This window comes from Mus musculus, chromosome 2 (assembly GCF_000001635.26).
Source record: "Mus musculus strain C57BL/6J chromosome 2, GRCm38.p6 C57BL/6J".
In the NCBI taxonomy this organism is placed as follows: Eukaryota; Metazoa; Chordata; class Mammalia; order Rodentia; family Muridae; genus Mus; species Mus musculus.
In genome coordinates this window covers 77,154,902-77,174,312 of record NC_000068.7, presented here as the reverse complement: position 1 = coordinate 77,174,312, position 19,411 = coordinate 77,154,902, and the positions used below count along the sequence as shown (strand labels likewise).

The window sequence follows — 19,411 nt, the reverse complement described above, 5'->3', positions numbered from 1 at the left end:
ACATGCCCCGGCTGCCTGGGCTCTTCTTTTGCTAAAATTCAAAATGCCTTGTTCTTTCTACTTAATCCAAGCCTCTACTCAAATCTTACCTATTAGACTTCTTCTGATGCGCCTAAAACAGTGCCTTCTTCCCCTGTTCACTCCTCCCTAGCCCTGTCTGTGTGCTCCTTTTTAGTTCTCAATGCACGATGGTGCTGTCTGTCTGTCTACCATCTATCTGTCCATCCACCTATCACCTATTCTGTTTGTATGTTTGGCTATCCAATTGGTTATGTCTCCTCCCCACCCCGCCCCAGAGGGCAAACCATCGTAAATTGACCTTGTCCTGTTTTTGCTTTGTGCTTAATGTCTAGCAGACTCATATTTAGTCCTCCAGGATGAACAAAGACACACATGAGCACATGTAAGGCGGAATAAACTCCTGATGAGATGAGGAGACGGCAAATATAAAACTATCATAATAAACTTATTCTGGGTTATTTATATTTGGATCTATGTAACTTGTCTTTGTAAATTAGAAAGAAAACAATATTAATTATACAAACACCTGGAACTGTTTATGAAGGGAAAAGGAGCTTATTCTTGGTGTAGACAGTGTAAGAAAGAAACAGCGTTCGGACTGCCTGTCCATAGATAGAGATGAAAAGATCTGCACAGGTCTTCAAACACCAATGCTCTCTCTCTCTCTCTCTCTCTCTCTCTAAGAACCTGCTATTTGACACTCTGCCAAGTTCAGCCACAGCTTACGACTCCCCATAGAGGATATTTCACTGAGATCCAGCTTACATAAAACCAGCCATTTCCCAGCGGGATGAACAGAGAAGGTAGAGGAACTTCTGTCAGATCGCCTATAAACTTCAAAGGCAGGAGAATGCCTGCAAGGTTCTCTCTTCGTCTTGGCTTCTTTTTCTCTCTTTCTGGTGTTGATAGGGAGTATAAATAAACTGTAACTCGGAGGCTTTTTACAAACACTTTAATATGAATAAAATCAACCTGAGCAGCGTGTAGCAATTTCTTTAGCTCCAATGTATTTCTTACTAAGTATTCCCTAAATATATGGTGGAATTCATGACAAGCTATGTAACTAAGCATTATTCTAGATCGGTGGTTCTCAACCTGTGGGTTATGGCCCCTTTGGGGGTCAAATGACCCTTTCACAGGGGTCACCTAAAACGATAGGAGAACACAGATATTTACCTTATGATTCATAACAGTAGCAAAACTCCAGTTATGAAGTTGCAATGAAAATAATTTTATGGTTGTGGGTCACCACAACATAAACAACGGTATTAGGGGGTCACAGCATTAGGAAGGTTGAGAAGAACTGCTTTAGAGGACGAGTCTAGAAAATAGATATTGATGCTGTGATCTGAGTCACATGGTTTCTGTAGATTACTAAATTACTGGGAGGTAGAGTCCAAAAAAGAAAAAAAGGCAAAATATAATTATTTAAGTCTTTTTCAAGTCTTAAGATCAGGCAGGAATCTGAGTAATAATTAGAAAGAATCCACTTTAACGGATGCATGCTGTTTGCCTTAATGTTCGTGTCCACCAAAGTAGAGAACCCTTTTTTTTTTTTTTCCTTTTTTTCATTCAGCACCCTGGATCTGCTCCATCTAATTAAGAGAAAGGTCATCCACACACAAAATATGTTGCTGACCGGCTGGATTAATCTTTTAACAAAGTCCTACTTCTGATTCACCTTGCCCTTAAGCCTTGGGTTTAACTAGCCTTCCAGCCCCGTGCTCTCCTTTTCGCCATCTCTCCCTCCTTTCTGTCTAACTGACCGCCATTTCCAGAAGTCCCTCGCTGTCCTCCAAACCTTTGCACACAGTCTTCCATCCTAAGTGAAGCTTTGTGAATGGAGCAGCTGATTTAGCCTGCGCTCTTTGCAGCTTGCTGCCCCAAATTCCTTTCTACTCGTGAGGGCCTTTATGCAACTTGTGAGCCGTGCAGCCCGGGGTTAGCTTAGGGTGAAAATGTGCTGTTTGTATGCAGGTTGATGTTTGCCGTTCTGGTTGGCAAGATGGATAAGGACTTAAGCAATACCTGCTGTGCATTTAGTTTAAGCCATGGGCATTCTGAATCTCTCTCATTAGGGCTGAAAGCTGGTTGTAGTTGAATTGCTTTGGTTTACCCAGCCCGGTTACATACTGGCTCAGTGGAAGAAACTATCTTTAATGTCCAGAAGTGGTTATTTCTCCGAGAACTCCTCCGCCCCGCCCCAAACTGAAACCACTCAGAACAGGTTCTACACTGTCCAGGATCTTGGCGCCTGCTGACCAGAGCTAGCTCACTCCGGCTGCTGCCGTCGCGGTGTTAGGTGAAGTCTGTTCAATCTAGGAGCAGGGATCTTGGTGTGTTTCCCATCTCATCAGAGAGGCAGGCAGATGCTGAAAAGCAGAAGCGCCGGTCCAAGGGTGTACAGTATGCAGAGCAGCCAGGGAAAGAAGAGCAATTGCTGACACCCACGTACGTGTGCGTGTGCACGCATTCGCCCACATTTCAACTCAACAATGTTTTCATAAGCCTTAGCATAAGAAATCAGTGGCACTGCTTACGCAGCCCCCGCCTTGTCGGCCCAGGGTCTAACGTGCTTTTACTCAGAGCTAAGGGGGGCTACACAGGGAGTGGGTTCCTTTGGCTCCGTTTATGGCTCCGTCCTCGGGTTTATCTTTCATCCCAGGGCTCTCCAGTGGTTTCATCAGATTTGGAGTTAGTGTCTCTGATGTGTTTGCCTCTGACCTCTGACCTAAACTTCAGTGGTGTTATTTTCAGCTGTTCTTTGACAGGGCTCCAACAGCTGCTGCTTAATACCACAGACAACTTCTGACAGAGGCAGAGCTTCTAGCAATAGGATTAATCTGTGAGCCTCACTCTGATTTGAAGCTAGTTGAAAATTTTTTTTTCTCCAGGTAGAAATGGGGATTTACAAAGAAAGAGAGGTGGGGGGCGGGGGGAGCCAGAACAGTCTAGGAGGCTAAACAAAGCAGAGCCAAAAACAAACAAAAAAGAAACAAAATGTTCACTACAAAGAAAACACATTTCTTAGAGTTAACAAGAAGCATGGAAGTGCTGAGCTTTCTCACAGCTGTTTGCTGGCTGAATTGGAAAATACTGTTCAGAAAACAGTCACAGAGAAATCCCAGGAAGATGTGTAGTTCTTGATAAATCCTGGGTGAGTTGTTTTAAAAATACTTAACTCCTCAAATAAATACCAGAAAGAGAGACAGAGAGAGACAGAGAGAGAGAGAGAGAGAGAGAGAGAGAGAGAGAGAGTCATTTTTAGTAGTTTTCTTTGCACGAAGAAGACTTGAAAAGACTGATATCCAGGTCAGTGACTTTCTGGTTGCAAAGTCCATAGCTACAACTGTTTAGTTTCGATGGCAAAACTAATTTGGGTTGTCAGGATGTAGTTTTTTTTTGTTTTTTTTTTTTCCATTAGCTATCAGACATCAGCTGATAGGCAAAGAGCTCAAAGCTGTCCCTCGAGTTTCAGATAATGGTTCAAATAACTGGCACTTTCTGTTACCATACTAGGGGGGTGGTGCTCTGTCTCTGTGTCTCTCTCTCCATCTCCCTCCCTCCCCCCCCCCCCCCCCCCGCGAGTGTAACTCTCTCTCCCCTTTCCCCCTCCCTCTCGATAAGCTCAATGGGGCTGTCTATTTTTAACTTCCTGTTCTTTCCTTTTGGCCGGGCAATCAGTGTGAACAGAGGCGCGTTCCCTGAAAGAGTCCCGGTAGCCTCGTGGAAGCCTTCTGACATGACCAGCAGACAGCATCACTACCAAGGCTGCTCGGGGTTTAAGCCCTGCTTCTAAAGTGCCATGTCCTGCAAAGAAAGTCCCCATGTGGGTGCTTCCACCACCACTGTCAGCTCTGTAGCCGTGCACGCTGGGGACTCCAAGATCGTGATCGCCGTTGTCAAGGTAAACTCACAGCTTGCTTTCCTCTGTGTGGCTGGGGGGCTCTTGGCGGAATGGCTGAGAGCACGGGAGGATAATGCAGAGCAGATGACAAATAACAAGTGATCTTCGCCACTTAAATCCGTGACAGAGGACTGCTAAGTTCCAACAAGTTGGCAGCTGCTTTTCAGGGTAAAACGCCTCTAGAGCGCCTTCCAACAAACTTTACTGTGTACTTTCAGTTTGGTCCTTACAGGCGAGGCGCATGTGATGAAGGTTGAGGAATTCCAGGAGAGTTGGGTGGCCAGGACAGTGCCTGAGATTTCTGAGTGGCTGTGATGGAGAATGGGGAGGCAGGTCAGAGTGGGGCACTGTCCTGAGCTTGAGAGAACTGGATGCACCAGAAGCCTCCCAGAACCGGTTTTCACTGGTAAAGGCAACGCTAAATACTTCTCCCACTGTAGGGGGATGGAGACTGCCACAGACTACTTATTAAACTGCCTCTCCCTCTTGAGAAAAGGAAAGTGCAGTGACTCGGGCCTTAACTGTGTGTTTTATGTCTAATTGTTTTATGTCTAATTGTGCAAAGATGGCCACACATTATTTTGGGTTGTACGAGGCTCCCATGATTTTTTTTTTTTCCTCTGACTGAAATCATCATGAAAGATCCTCTGGACTATAAGCTTGCTCTTTAGACACTATGCCACCCAAATAATTCAGGTTTAATGAAAGCAAACCTGGTAAAACAAAACGACAAACAAACAAATACCTGGCTACAAGGCCTATTGGATTTACATGCTGCAAAATTGTATAGTAGCATGAAGCTGTGTAGGAGAAAAGCCGAGCTTGACATTGAGCAAAGCAATTCTCTGAAGAGGCATGGAATGCAGGGTCCTGCTCAAGGCCTTAGCTGGGTGGGGGTGGGGGTGGGGGGTTCTCAGTACTGGGAGACTTCTGCACAACAAATAGGACTTCAGCTCCACTCCCCATCCTGTCCTCAGCAGAGGTGTGAGTGGGAATGACAAGGACCATGGCTTCCCCAGTGCAATCAGGTCACTTGCACACGATTTAAAGACGCTTTGGGCAACATGTAGATTCCAGCAGGGATGGAAGAGAAGCAAATCTAGGACTTTTTTGTTTTTTAGTAAACATTACTTTTTCTCAAACTTAAAACATTCATAGAGTAGACGGAGTCACAATACTTAAACAACAACCTATGAGATAGTCAGAGGTACAACGAACATACAAACTTTAACAACAATATAGAAAAGTCTTTTAAGCTGGATTCTGTTTCTCAGAAAAACCACTCACGGTCCCCTCTCCAGCTCCCTTCCCCACTGCCATCTCCAAAGAAAAGGCACTTCAGCCTCTTCAGAGAGCAAAGTTTGTATTGATGGGCAGGGAAAGCCCAGGTCTGGTCCATAGTGAAGTTCCACCCCGCTCTACCTCTGTGAAGTGTCCCTCTCTGTCTAGAGATGTTTTGTGTGAATTCTTCCGGTGATGGTGAAGAACTGATCACCATCTAACGCACACACAGCACACATTTGTCATTTGGGAGTTTAAAGAATTCAAACCTGCTCTCCATGAGAAAACGTGTTCTAGGGATAAAAGAAGGACCCGGCACAGGTTTGCATCAGACCTGTTGCATTTCAACACGGCAGACCATCCCCGTGGAAGGAGAAAGTGTTCATAGTGTAACTGGAAATTAAAATTACAAGGTGGGAAAAGGAGAAGGGGGAGAGAGAATAAAAGTTCACTTCACATTTTGTTTTTAGTGTGGCAAATGGGTACGACTCCAACTGGCTGAATCGCAGCCCAATCTCCTCGAAATTGGGAGCAGTCAAGATGAAACCAAAAAACTCCTTCACGATCATGAGCTGCTTCTGGCCAAGCTTAAGGTAAGAGCCTCTGAGTCGAAGCAAAGTCAACACTCCAAAGTAAGGTGAGACCGGTTCTCTCCTTCCTCTGGTCCCGCTGCTCTGACTTGCTTTGGCCATTTTAATTCAGTGCTGTTAGCGAATGGAAAAACCACTGCTGTCACGCGCAAGCATCAGCCTAGGAAAGAAATATCAAGGACGGGACAAACAGCTCAGTTGGTCCTTGCCTTTCGAACATGACCACCTGGGTTGGATCCCTAGAGTCCATGGGAAACAGGCAGGCAGGCCAGGCACAGTAGCACAGGAAATGGGAGGTTCCCTGAAGTCTGCTGACAGGCTGGCCCAGCCTAATTGGTGAGCTACCTACCAGTGAGAGATGCCATCTCAAACGATGTGGCTGTACCCTTCAGGATGTTACCCAAGTTGTTTTCTGGCCTCCACAAGAACACACACAAAGGCAGGCAGACACACGGACACGCATGCATGCCCAATAAAATACAAAACAAGTTGCATTTTTAAAGTTGTCCTACATGCAATAGAAAATACTGAGGCACAATATTTCACCGTCTTTTCAGTAGGAGAACCTCTCCACTGGCCATCCCGGTGGAAACAAACTCCACTACCTTGTCATTCCATGCATTAACACACAACATCAGCTCTACCTTTTCTGTTGCTAAAGCAACCTTCTGATAAGCATAATGTAGACAAATCATTTTTTAAAATATCTGATTTTATGCTTAGTATTAAGAGTTATTGAAACCAGATGACATTATTAGTAAAATTAGACCCAACAAATTGTAGTTACTTAAGAATGTAAAGTTAACACTGATTTGGGATGCCGCGTAAGAAACAAAGCCAGCTACATCATTTGTGAGATTCCGAGCAAGGTAAAAATGTGCAGACCCTTGTTCTAAAAGCTGTCATAGTGCATTTCATTCTGTCTTTAATATCTGTCTGCTTTGGGTACTAGCGTACAGGACACATGGGTGAGTGCAGGCCATGAATGTGGGGTATCACTTAATTCACACAGTGACCTCTACAGGGAGCCATGGGGGGGGGAGTGGAGAGAGAGAGAGAGAGAGAGAGAGAGAGAGAGAATGGCTTTCTGTACCATGAGATTTCAGATGCCAGCATTTGGTTCATGGTCTGTGGGATTCACTTAGAGAACACAGCTGAAAGAAATGTCCTTAACCTTTCAAAGACAATGACAGGTGGAGTGTGAAATCCCATGTTGCCTTCCCCTGAGCAGGGCAGAAGGATGCAGCTAGTTCTCTGTGTCGTGAGCTGCACATGCAAGCAAGTACACATCTTTGTTAAGATCAAAGAGGCTTGATGAAGATGCAGAGTCCTAAAATGGTCAGGATGCTCTGAGATGTTAGACTTAAATAGTACTGGCTTCTCTGTGTTTCTAGGCTGAAACACATGGTTGATTTCTAACTCAAAGTCAGGTCTAAACTGCATCCAGTTTATAGACTGTGGGGAAAGTAATTAATTGGGTAAAACTGACTGGGAGGATGATAGATGAACCAATATCGAAGACAGCTTCTAGAACCTGATACTTACTCCCTTGTGTGACAACTCCTTACTCTTGTGTCTGATCTGAGCTGTCATTCCAGGGAGCAGGCCCTGGTCATCACGAAGTCTTGCGTGTATTGACAAGAAATAACACCAAAACAAAACACCATTATAATGTGAAAGAACACTGGGCCAGGAATCAAAAGACCTTTGTGTGGCTTTAGTCGTGTCATAAACTAACGTAACTTGACAAATAATTCAAAGTCTTCCTGTTACAAAAAAGCTTCAATACATTCTTGAACCTACTGTTCTATGAATCACAGAAACCCAGTACCGTTCCCCGTTCATTCCTAAGGTTTGCTTCCCACAGTCCATGGGTCCCCATCTCCTTTCTATGCACCTGCCAACATTCGTGGGAGGTAGTCTGGACCTAAAGCTACATTCCTTTCTCAGTTCCCACTAAGCCATGCTGCCTGGTACTTTCCAGTTCACTGATGAATCATCAATGGTGGCTCGTAGCAGATTGGGCCTCTGGGGTCTATGGCTTTTCATGTCTCATATCTTGAGAAAACACTATAAGACATACTTCCTTAGATGTACCAATGCTCTTACTTGATAGCTGAAAGCACCCTGGATCTCAGCTGGAAATAGGGGTTTCATTTAACAGGTTCTGTCTGCCTTTCGGGGCATTTGGGGGCTCTAGATTCTAAATATCTGGTTCTTTTGGGCCAGACTCCAGGCTGTGGATGAGCTACCTAAGTCTTCTGAGCGTTAGGCTTTTTATCTGCATAAGGAGAGAGGAGATCAGAGACGTGTATCTGTTGGATTTTTATCACTATGTGCCATGAAATCTGGAGTCATTTCGATCTCACTGCAAATGGGTCTAAAATGTAAGCTCTCAGATGAAAACCCATTTTGGCTTTACCTATGGTTCTAGTCATAGGCTCTGAATAGCCATCTCTCATACTGTCCCTTTCCCATCTGTTTGCTAGGAACCTAGCCATCTCAGCCCCCTGAGTTGTTTAATTATCAGGCCCATCTTTCAAACTACACTGCTATTTAAATTTTTGTTTAATGTTTTTTAAAAAGAGAGAAGGGAAATTGTCAAGGAGTTTGGATTCTATTTCAGATTTGCCAACTTAAAAATAATGGGAATTGAGTCTCTCAAATGGATCCCAACTAATTGACTACTTATTATGCCAGCAGGGCCATCAGCACTTAACCTGTGGCAGAAAATTGTTGGTATCAAGCTAATTGTAATATGAGGTTTTCAAAGGAAAAGGAAGTTAGTAGTTCAAGAAGCCAATCATATTTAATATTTGGCGTCATTCTAGTCCTTTCCCAGTGTATAGGACCTGGCAGTATGTTCCAATTACAGAGAAAAGGATTCTGGGAGGGGTTCTGGGAGGCTGTAGGAGTCAAGAGGGAAGCCCTTTCTGGTCGATCGTAACACTCACTCTCTCCAGTGAGGGTATATATTTGAAAAATTAGGGTAATAACAGTTACCTTTACACTTCCAAAAAGAAGAACTGGGAAGACAAATGTAATGCTGTATGGAAGTGTGTGCTGCCTTTAAGAAGGAAAATGGCATAATAATTATGCTAATGATGAATATATCAGACTAATGTGAACATTTACTAGAAAAGCTATTTTGTGCCTTCCATTAAAAATTATCTCAAACCCTCACAGGGAAGAATAAGAGGATAATGTTGGGAACACATGATTTTCCATAGGGTTTTTAATGCTTCGGATGTCTTTGCCCTGAGGGATTTTATTTTGCCTTCAGCTATGTACTTAAGCATCTCTCTGGAGTATCCAGAGGAAAACACTCCCCAGTTTCCAGTGAAGGAAACAATCAAGTGGAAAAGGTTTAAGTCCCAGGGCTTCGAGATTCCTACACTGCACTGAATTATTTCCAATGAGAAAGAAGACATCCAGGAAGGAAAAGAGGTAAAGACCTGCCTGGGCTACTATTGACTTTGTTCCCCCATGTAGACTCAGAGTGGTCGACGGCAGAAATGAAGGGGTGGAGGGTCCTTTGGGATGTTGCTTAGGATGCTGCTATCCTCAGCATCTAAGTGTCCAAAGGAATGCTATGGTTTCAAGTGACTCTTGGGCATCAGCTCCTTGTTAAGGGTGTTGGACACTTCGGAGAGATTACAAACCACCACCCACTTTACCTCTTATTTGACTCTCAGCAGTCTAGTGTTTTCCTGCTTCAGATGAGATCTCTGGCCCAGTTGGCTAATATTTATCCTATTTCTGATTGCTGATCTAGAAACTAGACATGCTGTGAATATAGCATCTGAATAGTAAAGCCAAAATCCTCATATTAAAATTTGCCTTGAACAAGGGATAGTGTGAATTACTGCAATTAAGCTATAGAATTTGCTCAGAATGCATTTAAAAGTGTTTTATTGCACCAAACTATAAACAATATAAAGTTTACCATCTTAACCACTTATATGAGTACAATTCAGTAGCACTGAATACATTCAGAGTATACAAATATCAGCTGTGTATTTTTTCAAAAGTTATATCAAACAGAAACTCTGTATCTCCTAAGAAATAATTATTGTCTTTGCTTCCAGTGTAGTCTATTTTTCCTTTCTATGAATTTGCCTGTTCTAGTCACCAAATATAAATGGAATACTGTCTTTAACTTTTTTGCTTGGCTTTTTTCTACTCATATGATATTTGCATGTATTTTGAACAAGAATTTCACTTCTTCTTGAATAATGAATAACAATGAATGACACCAATACATTGTAATAGTTGCATATCCCTTATCTGAAATGCTTGGACCAGATATGTTCCAGCTTTTCAATTCTTAGGATTTTGGAATATTTGTATATGTGCAATGAGATATCTTGAGTATTGAACCCAAGTATGTATACAAAAATTCAACATATTTCAGATATACCTTATACATGTAGAATAAAGGTGATTTGGGTGTATCTTTCAGTATGCCTGCATTTAGACTATGGCCTATGGTATGAGTCCAGGGATGGAATTTTCCAACTGTTATCTCATGGCTGTGCTCAAAAGTTTTTAATTGAGGGCTGGAGAGATGGCTCAATGGTTAAGAGCACTGACTGCTCTTCCAGAGATCCTGAGTTCAATTACCAGAAACCACATGGTGGCTCACAACCATCGGTAATAGGGTCTGATGCCCTCTTCTGGTATGTCTGAAGACAGTGACAGTATACTCATATACATTAAATAAATAATAAATCTTTTTTAAAAAGTTTTCAATTATGGAGTAGTATTTGGACTGGTTCGTTTTATTGTTAACTTGACACAAACTAAACTCATCTGGAAAAAGGGAACTTTAACTGAGAAAACTACCTTTCAGATTGGCCTGTCAGCAAGTCTATGGGTGATTTACTCGATTAATGATTGATTTGGGGTAGACTAGCTTGTGGGTGGTACCATTCCTGGGACACGGTCCTTGGTTGAATAAGAAAGCAGGGTGAGCAAGCCATGAAGAGCAGTTGATAAGCAGTGTCCCTCTGTGGCCTCTCAGTAAGTTCCTACCTCCAGACTCCTGCCTTAACTACTTGCTATGACTTCCCTCCATGATGGATAGTAAGCTAGGTATACCCTTCCTCCCCAAAGCTGGTCATGGTGTTTATCATAGTGACAGAAAGGAATCTAGGAGTGTGTGTGTGTGTGTGTGTGTGTGTGTGTATGTGGATATGTGTGCAAGTATACAAACATATGTGATCTATGCTTGTGGCAACAGAGTTTGTCATTAGGTGCCTTCCTCCATTACTCTCCGTGTTAGTTTTTGAGGCAGGGTCTCTCACTGACCCTATAGCTCATTGATTTGGCTAGGCTAGCTGGCCAATGAGTTCAGGGACCCATCTGTGTCTACTTCCCAGCACCAGAGTTATAGACATAAGTCACTGTGCTTGCTTTTACGTGAGTACTGGAACTTTGAACTCATGTCTTAATCCTTGCTCAGCAGGCACTTTACCAACTGAACTCTTTCTCCAATCCCAAATTTTGAAGTACTTTTGATTTCAGAGTTTAGGATGAGGGATGTTCAACTTGTAAGACTTAATTGGACTGTTTCCTTTCTGTGTTTTGTAAATTGTGCTGCAATCAACACTGATACTAGTGCTTGCTTGGAACTTGTAACTCTAGTTCTTTCTGGCTGATGAGTAGCAGCACCATTGCTGGATTGTATGGCCTTTCCATGCTTAGGTTCTGAGGAAGGAACACTAAAATGTTTCCCCTAGTAGAAAATAAGTAGTTTGGATGATGCAATGGTTGATTTTTAAATGTCAGCTTGCCACAGTGGAGGATCACTTGAGTAGAGAGCCTTAATTCAAGGATTATCTCCAGGTTGGTCTTTGGGTGTTTATAGGGAATTGCCTTGATTCCCTTTATCAATAGATGTGAGAAGACTCACCCCAAATGTGGGTGGCATCTCCTAGTAGCAGCAGAGTAGAAACAAAGATATGGAAGAAGGAAGAGTATTTGCTTTTTGCTCAGTTGATCTTGCCTCTCATCTATTTATTTACCCTGTTGCTGCTGTTTCTAATTCCTTAGCTGATGTTAGAACCAGCTTTTCCGGGAACCCAGCAGTCCCAATCTAGTGCCAAAGGCCTGAAGGATTGCTGGAGAGCTTCAGGTCCTCTATCCACCTTGGAATCCTGAAAAGCTGGTTCTAACTTAGGGAGGCTTCTATTGACTTTTCTGCTTTCCGTTCTAGCAAAGTGAGAAGAATGTGCTACCTGGCTGGAGAGATGTGGGAGAAAGGAGTGGCCACTGTTGGGGAATGAAGAGCTCTTCTGAGGCCCATGGCGAGCTACAAGCTCTCTCCTTTCTCTGCTGCTGCTGACCAGGCCAGGCATCTCCACCTGACAGATGCAGACTATAGTTCAGTCCATGAGGGCTGTGTCCCTATTCTAATTCTTTCAGGCTGGTTCCGAGGTGGGGCCCAGATTTTGGAGGTGGGAGAAGAAAGCCAGAACAGTCTTGCCTTCCAGTTTCCCTTTCCCATTAGTGAGAATAAATATCTTGATCCATACTTGATTTTGATGTTAATCTCCCAGTCAATACAGAACATTAAAGGGAGCTGGCCAGTGGGCTTGTGCCTCGGTGTTCTGGTCATGGAAAGCATCTGGTTTATGTTTCAGTGATCATTTTGAATGAGATCAATGAGATAAGGCAGAGACAAGGCAGAAGTTCTGGAGAACTTTTCTTAAGTTTTGCTGTTAAGACACTTCTCTACTAAAAAGCATCAACAAAACTTCTCACAACCATGAAACACTGAAATTTCCTGGTGACATTCATCATCTCACTGACAATAGGCTAGTCTTCAGGTTGTTTCCTTCCTGAGATATTCGATTCCAGTGAACAAGATGTGCTACAGAGTGACTCAGGCAGCTAGTTTTGAGTAGTATTCTTTAGAGCTAGAAAATGCCATGGGTAATCTGGTAAAATGCTGTTCTTATATGTAGAAGGGAGAGATTATCTTAGTCCATTTGTGCTAGTGAACAAAATACCGCAGCCAGATTAATTTATAAAGAACAGAAATATATTTTTAACAGTTAAAGAGAACCTGAGTTCTGCTGCCAAGATGGTGCCTTACTGTGGCACCATCCAAAGGACAAGAGAATTGTGTCTTCATAGGAGAGAAGGGGGAAGGCAAAACACGATGGCATGGTCTCTTCTTCAGACACCTTTCCCGGTATTGACATTAACCCATCTACAGCGGAAACTTCATGGCCTACCCTCTTCTAAAAGGGTCCAGTTCCTACTACTATTGCATGAAGGTTAATGTTTCCAACATGTGAATTTAAATTTGAGGGAACACATTCAAGCCATAGCAGAAATGCTAATTTAGTAGGTCCTAGAGAGTCCATGACTTGTTCCTGTGAAGCAGGAATTGAAAGAATATCCATTATTGATAAAATATTGACGTGAGCGCATTTTTTGAAGTTTAGAAATTATATAGAGAGACAATTTTGTAGACACAGAGATGAAAGAGTTCTTGGTTCAAGAGTAAACATTGGGATCCCAGGCAATAGCTGGAGGGCTTATGGAGAACATGAGGCCCAAGCATCCATGTCTGCATATCTTTATGTCCTGAGAAATTAAACGACCCTGATTCAGTAAGAAGGAGAGGTCTCATTTCTGTAGAAAACAGACCATGTCTGGGTTATAGCAGATACTGACATCCCTTCTGAGGACTCTGGGAAGATCTAGACCATAGCAAGATTGTGGAAGACTAGAAATCCTTTAAAGTACCCAGCCCTCTTCTGATGGCCTGTGGCCCTTCTTTCCTGGGTATGTAGACTGTTCCCCTGCCTTGGGAAACACAATATAGCATATTGTTGTGAGGGTCCCAACTTCAAGAGACTGACTATATTTGTGTCCATGATTTACATGGACATTGTGCTCCATGTCATAGAACTGTGACACTTAGTATGTACTCCACAGGGAAGAGATCTCATCAGCCCTGTAGAGGCCCAAACAGCAATGTCACTGGCTCCTGCGCATGAGATCTGTTGATATCCCAGTGAACAAGCAAGTGATTTGCCAGCCATGTGAGGGACTCTCCAGCCCTAGATGGGTCCTCACCATGTCTCTGTGGAGTCCAGAAAGCCTTCCTTGTCTCCTTTCCTAACTGGGCAAATCAATGAGTGCTTTAGGCAACCTGAATTGGGGGTGGCTTATGGCATAGCAACAAAGAATGAGGCCAAAGCATACCAGCAGCCATCAACATCTTCTAAAGACAATCAAAAGTAGCACACATGCATGAATAATCACAAGCAGAAGAAAATGAGAATTTTTATAAAGAAGCAGTTGAGAAATATGACCAGACTTCTCTCAAACAGAAGCTGGTATGGACGTACTATTGAGGGTAAAGTGTACTTCTGAGATTTGTATGATTCATTTCTTGAAGGATAAATGGATGAGCGTGCATCCAAACAAAGATTTTATCTATAATGACACTTGGGTGTTTGGTGTACATCCCGCTACAGCTTCGTGATCAAGAGGGGAAGATTTATAATTATAACTCTGCACACAGAGATATGTGCAAAATATTATATGCAGAAGGAGGATTGATTCTGTCAGGGAAATCAGATAACGGTTGATGGAGAAGACAGTTGGTACTGCCTAGGAAGTGCGTTTGAGTGATTGAGATACCGCAGGCAAATTCAAAGGGCAAATCAGGGAGTGGGCAAGAAATATTTGTGATGTATATGACAATTAAAGGTGTGTGTGTGTGTGTGTGTGTGTGTGTGAGAGAGAGAGAGAGAGAGAGAGAGAGAGAGAGAGACAGACAGACAGAGACAGAAACAGAGACAGAGAGACAGAGAGAGACAGAGAGACATGCATTTTATGTGTATATGGTATACATGTATAATTGTTCATGTGTATGGATGTGGTCACACAGAAGCCACAGCATGCACGTAGAGGTCAGAGGATAATCTTGGGTGTCATTTCTCACCTTCTACCTTATTTGAGACAGATCCCTTGTCTTTCACTGCTATGTAAGTCAGGTTACCTGGCTTATATACTGGGCATTCTGCTGTCTCTGCCTCCAGTCTTTGTGTAGGACCTTAGACTTGATATATATATGTGCTCTACTGTGCCTGGCTGGATTTCACATAGGTTCTGGGATCCCAGCTCAGGTTGTCAGGCTTGTTCCATAAATGCTTCATGTACTTCTCCATCTCCTTCATCACAACTAGATTTTTTGAGGCCATAACCTTACAGCCTGTGACCCATAAAGTACTTATTTAAAAGACAGCCTTCTGGAAAAAATGTAATCTTCAACCAATGAAAGTAGAATCCATAGCTCTTATTGGCAATGACAGACAGCCTGTTGGTCTTTGATTTGGAAAGTCAGGATGGAATCTGACAGATCCAGAAGTAGAGATGCACTTGTGATGCAGAGAGCGGGTGGTAGAACATGACATGTCATCTCCGCTTTCCATCTTCGATACGCTGGGTTTCATTACTTGTAGGGTAGCAATGTGGCTTTCAGACTCTAGCTAGATGGTGACAAGTCTTTCTGTTTAGGAAAAAAAATCCCAGTATGCATTCTGTGTAACTGAAAATGAAGGGATTCTTTGTTCTGTTTTGTTCGTTACAATCCCTGCCTAATTAGCATTAGCTCAAATGCATCTTTGACTTTAATATGTAATAGCATATAAATGTGCCAAGCTCAAAGGATCTTAAAATGACTTGGCTCTCATTCATTTGACAAATCTATCTAGCCGTTAGTCATCAGGAGACTAAGATGAGCTACACAGTTAGCCCTGACTTCTAAATTACCTGCACCTCCCAACTTCTGTACTGTAGCATCGTGGCATGTGGACTTCTGCTCTCCTTCCCAAAGCTACCCAATTACTCCTCAGAATTCTTGGCAAATGTTCATTCTATCAGAGGATTACAAACACGTTAGTGGAAATAATATAGAGAGTGTTCTTTCTGACTTGTTTGGACTTGGAACCAGTAATAAAGATGTTCTAGGCTCACTCAAGTGCTTGGGGTGAATTGACACCATTCCCCCCGCCCCCAAACCTGTGGCATTCCCACGTACTGGAGAAACACAGTAGTGGGGAGAGCATGGCTCAGTGGATAAAGTTAAACTCTGGCTTTTCAGGCCCCACTGTATGTTTCATCCACTAACTTGAACTAGGAAAGGGAGACTTCAAAGAAGGCCACTCCATAGTTCGTATCATCCAGATGATGATCTGATTGTCTTGAAAGAAAGCTGAATACCTTGCCTGTCATTAGACTGGAAACTGAAGAACTTGATACCTCAGATTCAATTTTATAAAATGATTTTTTTCCTGTGAAGAGTCAACTCAAAGCACATCCTGAGTTTTCCATAATTGGAACTAGAGAAATCTAAAGTACCCAAGGCTATTGCTTACTGCTTTCTGAGTGCCTGAGTGTTTTTGGTCCAGTGGTCCCATAAGCTATTAAACTTTTATTAATGTGTTGAAAAGAAAATGCTTTGCTAGAGCGCCACACTTCTTAGAGCAGAGATAAATAGGAATATATAATATAAACTGCAAGGGCCAGCCACATTTGTAACTCAAAGTGTGGAGGAGGCATGTGTAAATTTGGGGGAGTTAAGTGCTTACCTAGGAAAGAATAAATACCCTAAATTAATCTAAACTTAAGAGACTAGAAAAAATAAGAGCAAATTAAAGCCAAAGCAAGCAGAGTGGGGAAACTACAAAGAGCAGCGATCGATACAATTGAAAACAGAAACACAATAGGAAAATCAATACGGCCAAAGCCAGCTCTTTGAAAAGGTCAATTAAATTGATGAACCTCTTGCCAGACCAAGAAGGAAAAAGAGAGAAGGCAAAAATTACCAATATTAGACATGAAGAATAGGTCTTAGTATGAATCCCGTAGTCATTAAATGTATAATGAGAAAGTGCCAAGAACATCTGTCTGTACATGAATTCAACAGCTTAGATGAAATGAACTGAGTCCTTGAAAGTATAAATTACCAAACCCAATCAAACAGCAAAATAAAAAGAAACAAGTGAAAGTAATTTAATAATATGCTTAATTTACTCCAATATACACCAAATATTACCATTTAGCAAGTAATCATTTTAAAATTACAGATGAAATATTGCATCAGACCAGTGAGATACTGTGACTTTAACCCATCCCTTGCAAATGATTAGTGGTCACCATGTGTCCAGTATGGTAGATTTGGAGAATAAAGGAGTCTACATCTTGGGATTTCTTTGCCTTGTTTTCTAGCTCAAGGGGGAACTTAGGAAGAGTCAGTGCCATGTAAGTCCTGAAAAGAGAAACAGTGGCCTGATATTTCTGTCAGGGGAACTAAATTTTAAAAGAAAAAAATGTTTTCTAGTGGTAGATTTTTATAACTAGTTAAGCAATGTTATTGAACATGGTTGTAAGAGGAATAAAAATATTTTTCTGATGCAATACTTCTGAGAACTGTTATGTGAATATGTGTGAATGTGTTTGTAGCTGTGGCTGAGAAGCATATGAATGTGTGTTGTGATGGCTTGTATATGCTCCACCCAGGGAGTGGCACTTCTAGAGAGTGTGGTCCTGTTGGAGGAGGTGTGGCCTTTTTGGAGTAGGTGTGTCACTGTGGATGTGGACTTTAAAACCCTCATCCTAGCTGCCTGGAAGTCAGTATTCTGCAACAGCCTTCAGATGAAGATGTAGAACTCTCAGCTCCTCCTGTACCATGCCTACCTGGATGCTGCCATGTTCCTGTCTTGATTATAAAGGAATTCTTGTTCTTTACAAGACTTGCCTTGGTCACGGTGTCTCTTCACAGCACTAAAACCCTAACTAAGACATGTGTGAATGTATTTGCGTGTATGTTTCCTAACTGTTTGAAACTGATTTTGCTTTAAACAGTAATGTCTTTCAAACTACTGGAGTGATGGCTCAGTGGTTAAAGGGACAACTCTTTTAGAGGACTTGTGTTAGGTTCCCAGCACACACATCCATGCAGTTAACTCTAGATTCAAGGGATCTGATGCCTCTGGTCTCTGTTGACACCTGCACTCATCTACACATACCCACGCAGAGATAATCACACACACACACACACACACACACACACACACACACACACCTAGAATTATAATTTAAAATTTTTAAAGGAAATAGTTTGAATTCATGAAGGTAAAACTGTGTGTTACTACTGTTTGAAAAGCTACCAGTAGACGACCATAATTAAATGGCGAGTGGCCTGGTTCCCACTTCTGGCAGCATCACTGCACATTTCATTAATACTTGTATGTGTAATTAATTTGTTGTCTGTTGTTCATTCATGGCTCACATATTGCTCAGTGGATTTCTCATGGTTACATTATGTAATGATGATAACATCAGAGACTAAATGCCATTCAGATTCTAAAAATAACTGTAATCGTTTCTTAAATATGTTTTTGCTTAATTGGGCTCAATGTTGGCTAACAGATCATTAAAGGTTTTGTTACTTGAGTGATGGGTATTGTAATGACTAGTGAGGATGTGCTTTCTGTGGTTAAATACCTTGGAGATTTCTGTATTTCTTAATTCATTTATATATATTTCACATCTAACTAGTTTTCAGTCATGTCATAGATAATGATCCAAATGTTGAATATAAACAAGGGGAGTAGTGCAAATACGGTGTCTAATAGCTGGCGTGTTCCATCTATTTTTCTTTTCTTTTAATTACATGTAAAAATAGGGCAAAGGTTGAAATAGTTTGTGAAATCTCTCAACCAGGCTGGCAACAGCATCATCTGAATGCCTCAGAAGTGAGCCGGTCCTCAGATCCAAGCCCTGAGCTATGTACCTGGAAAAAGTGATGGAGAGTTAAGATTAGGAAGTCAAAGAATTTATGCTGGATTTTCTTTTTCTTCTAAGAGAGAACAATGTCTGTATCACTTGAGATTTACAAGTGGTCTACACCGAAGAGTTTAGCGAAGTATAGAGAAATGGAACATTCTCACCCCTGATAGTCCTGCCCTGTGCCAGTCAAGGAGTCAGCATGAGTCATTGCTTCTAATAGAGGAGGTTTGGTTCAACCATCGCAAGGCAAACAAGCAAACAAACAAATAATAATCATGATGATGATAATAGTAATAATAATCAACTAGCTACACTTGAAAATAATTTATTTCTATAGTTAATAGAATATCACCAGCTTGTTGGTCCCTTGTATTCCTGTGAGGTGTCCTGCCTGTACATGGCTCAGGGTTTGTGCACAGGGGGTTATGAATGTGAAACATTTAATAAGTTCTTCCTTCTCCTTGAAAAGCTTTATAGGTGATAATGGCTGTTCCCTGTATCCATCCACTGTGCCCTGATCATCCTACACATCCTGAACAGAGCATGTAATCCTTACATTGACCTTACAGGACAGGAAACACATGTAACAGATGCCGAAACAGGTTCAGAAATTGCTAGTGACCAATCTCACAGTGGCTTCTGCCAGACCAAGTCATCGGTATCCAAGTTCATTTAAGGATGTATTATTAGTAATCAGAATGTAGATATTGCAAGATAATATATGAAAAACTGTATTTTCTGATGTGCTGAAGGATAGCTTGATAGAAAGGATAGCTCAAAAGTGGAGAGTGTATTT

At 42.0% G+C, this 19,411-nt stretch overlaps 1 protein-coding gene and 1 long non-coding RNA gene across 11 annotated transcripts in view; both read left to right on the top strand.

Annotated features, from left to right (window-relative positions):
- The first annotated feature begins 543 nt into the window (after positions 1-543).
- Positions 544-19,411, top strand: part of Ccdc141 (coiled-coil domain containing 141) — a 163,868-nt gene continuing 145,000 nt past the window's right edge. For 3 of the 10 annotated variants that reach the window (XR_001783148.2, XR_003953673.1, XM_017319133.2), the window contains exons 1-2: positions 3,612-3,928; positions 5,680-5,802. Coding sequence is in view for 8 of the 10 variants with exons in the window: in XM_017319133.2 (XP_017174622.1) it covers positions 3,827-3,928; positions 5,680-5,802 (225 nt within the window). In the remaining 2 variants the exon portion in view is untranslated. Of the gene's footprint in view, positions 825-3,094; positions 3,179-3,310; positions 3,334-3,482; positions 3,506-3,611; positions 3,929-5,679; positions 5,803-19,411 lie in introns of those variants that run through there. The other 7 variants (XM_006499911.4, XM_006499914.4, XM_006499913.4 and 4 more) reach the window with 7 other exon arrangements.
- Positions 10,531-12,334, top strand: Gm39861. Its single transcript, XR_866495.1, has 2 exons — positions 10,531-10,821; positions 12,017-12,334. It is a non-coding gene; the product is annotated as a predicted gene, 39861 (long non-coding RNA).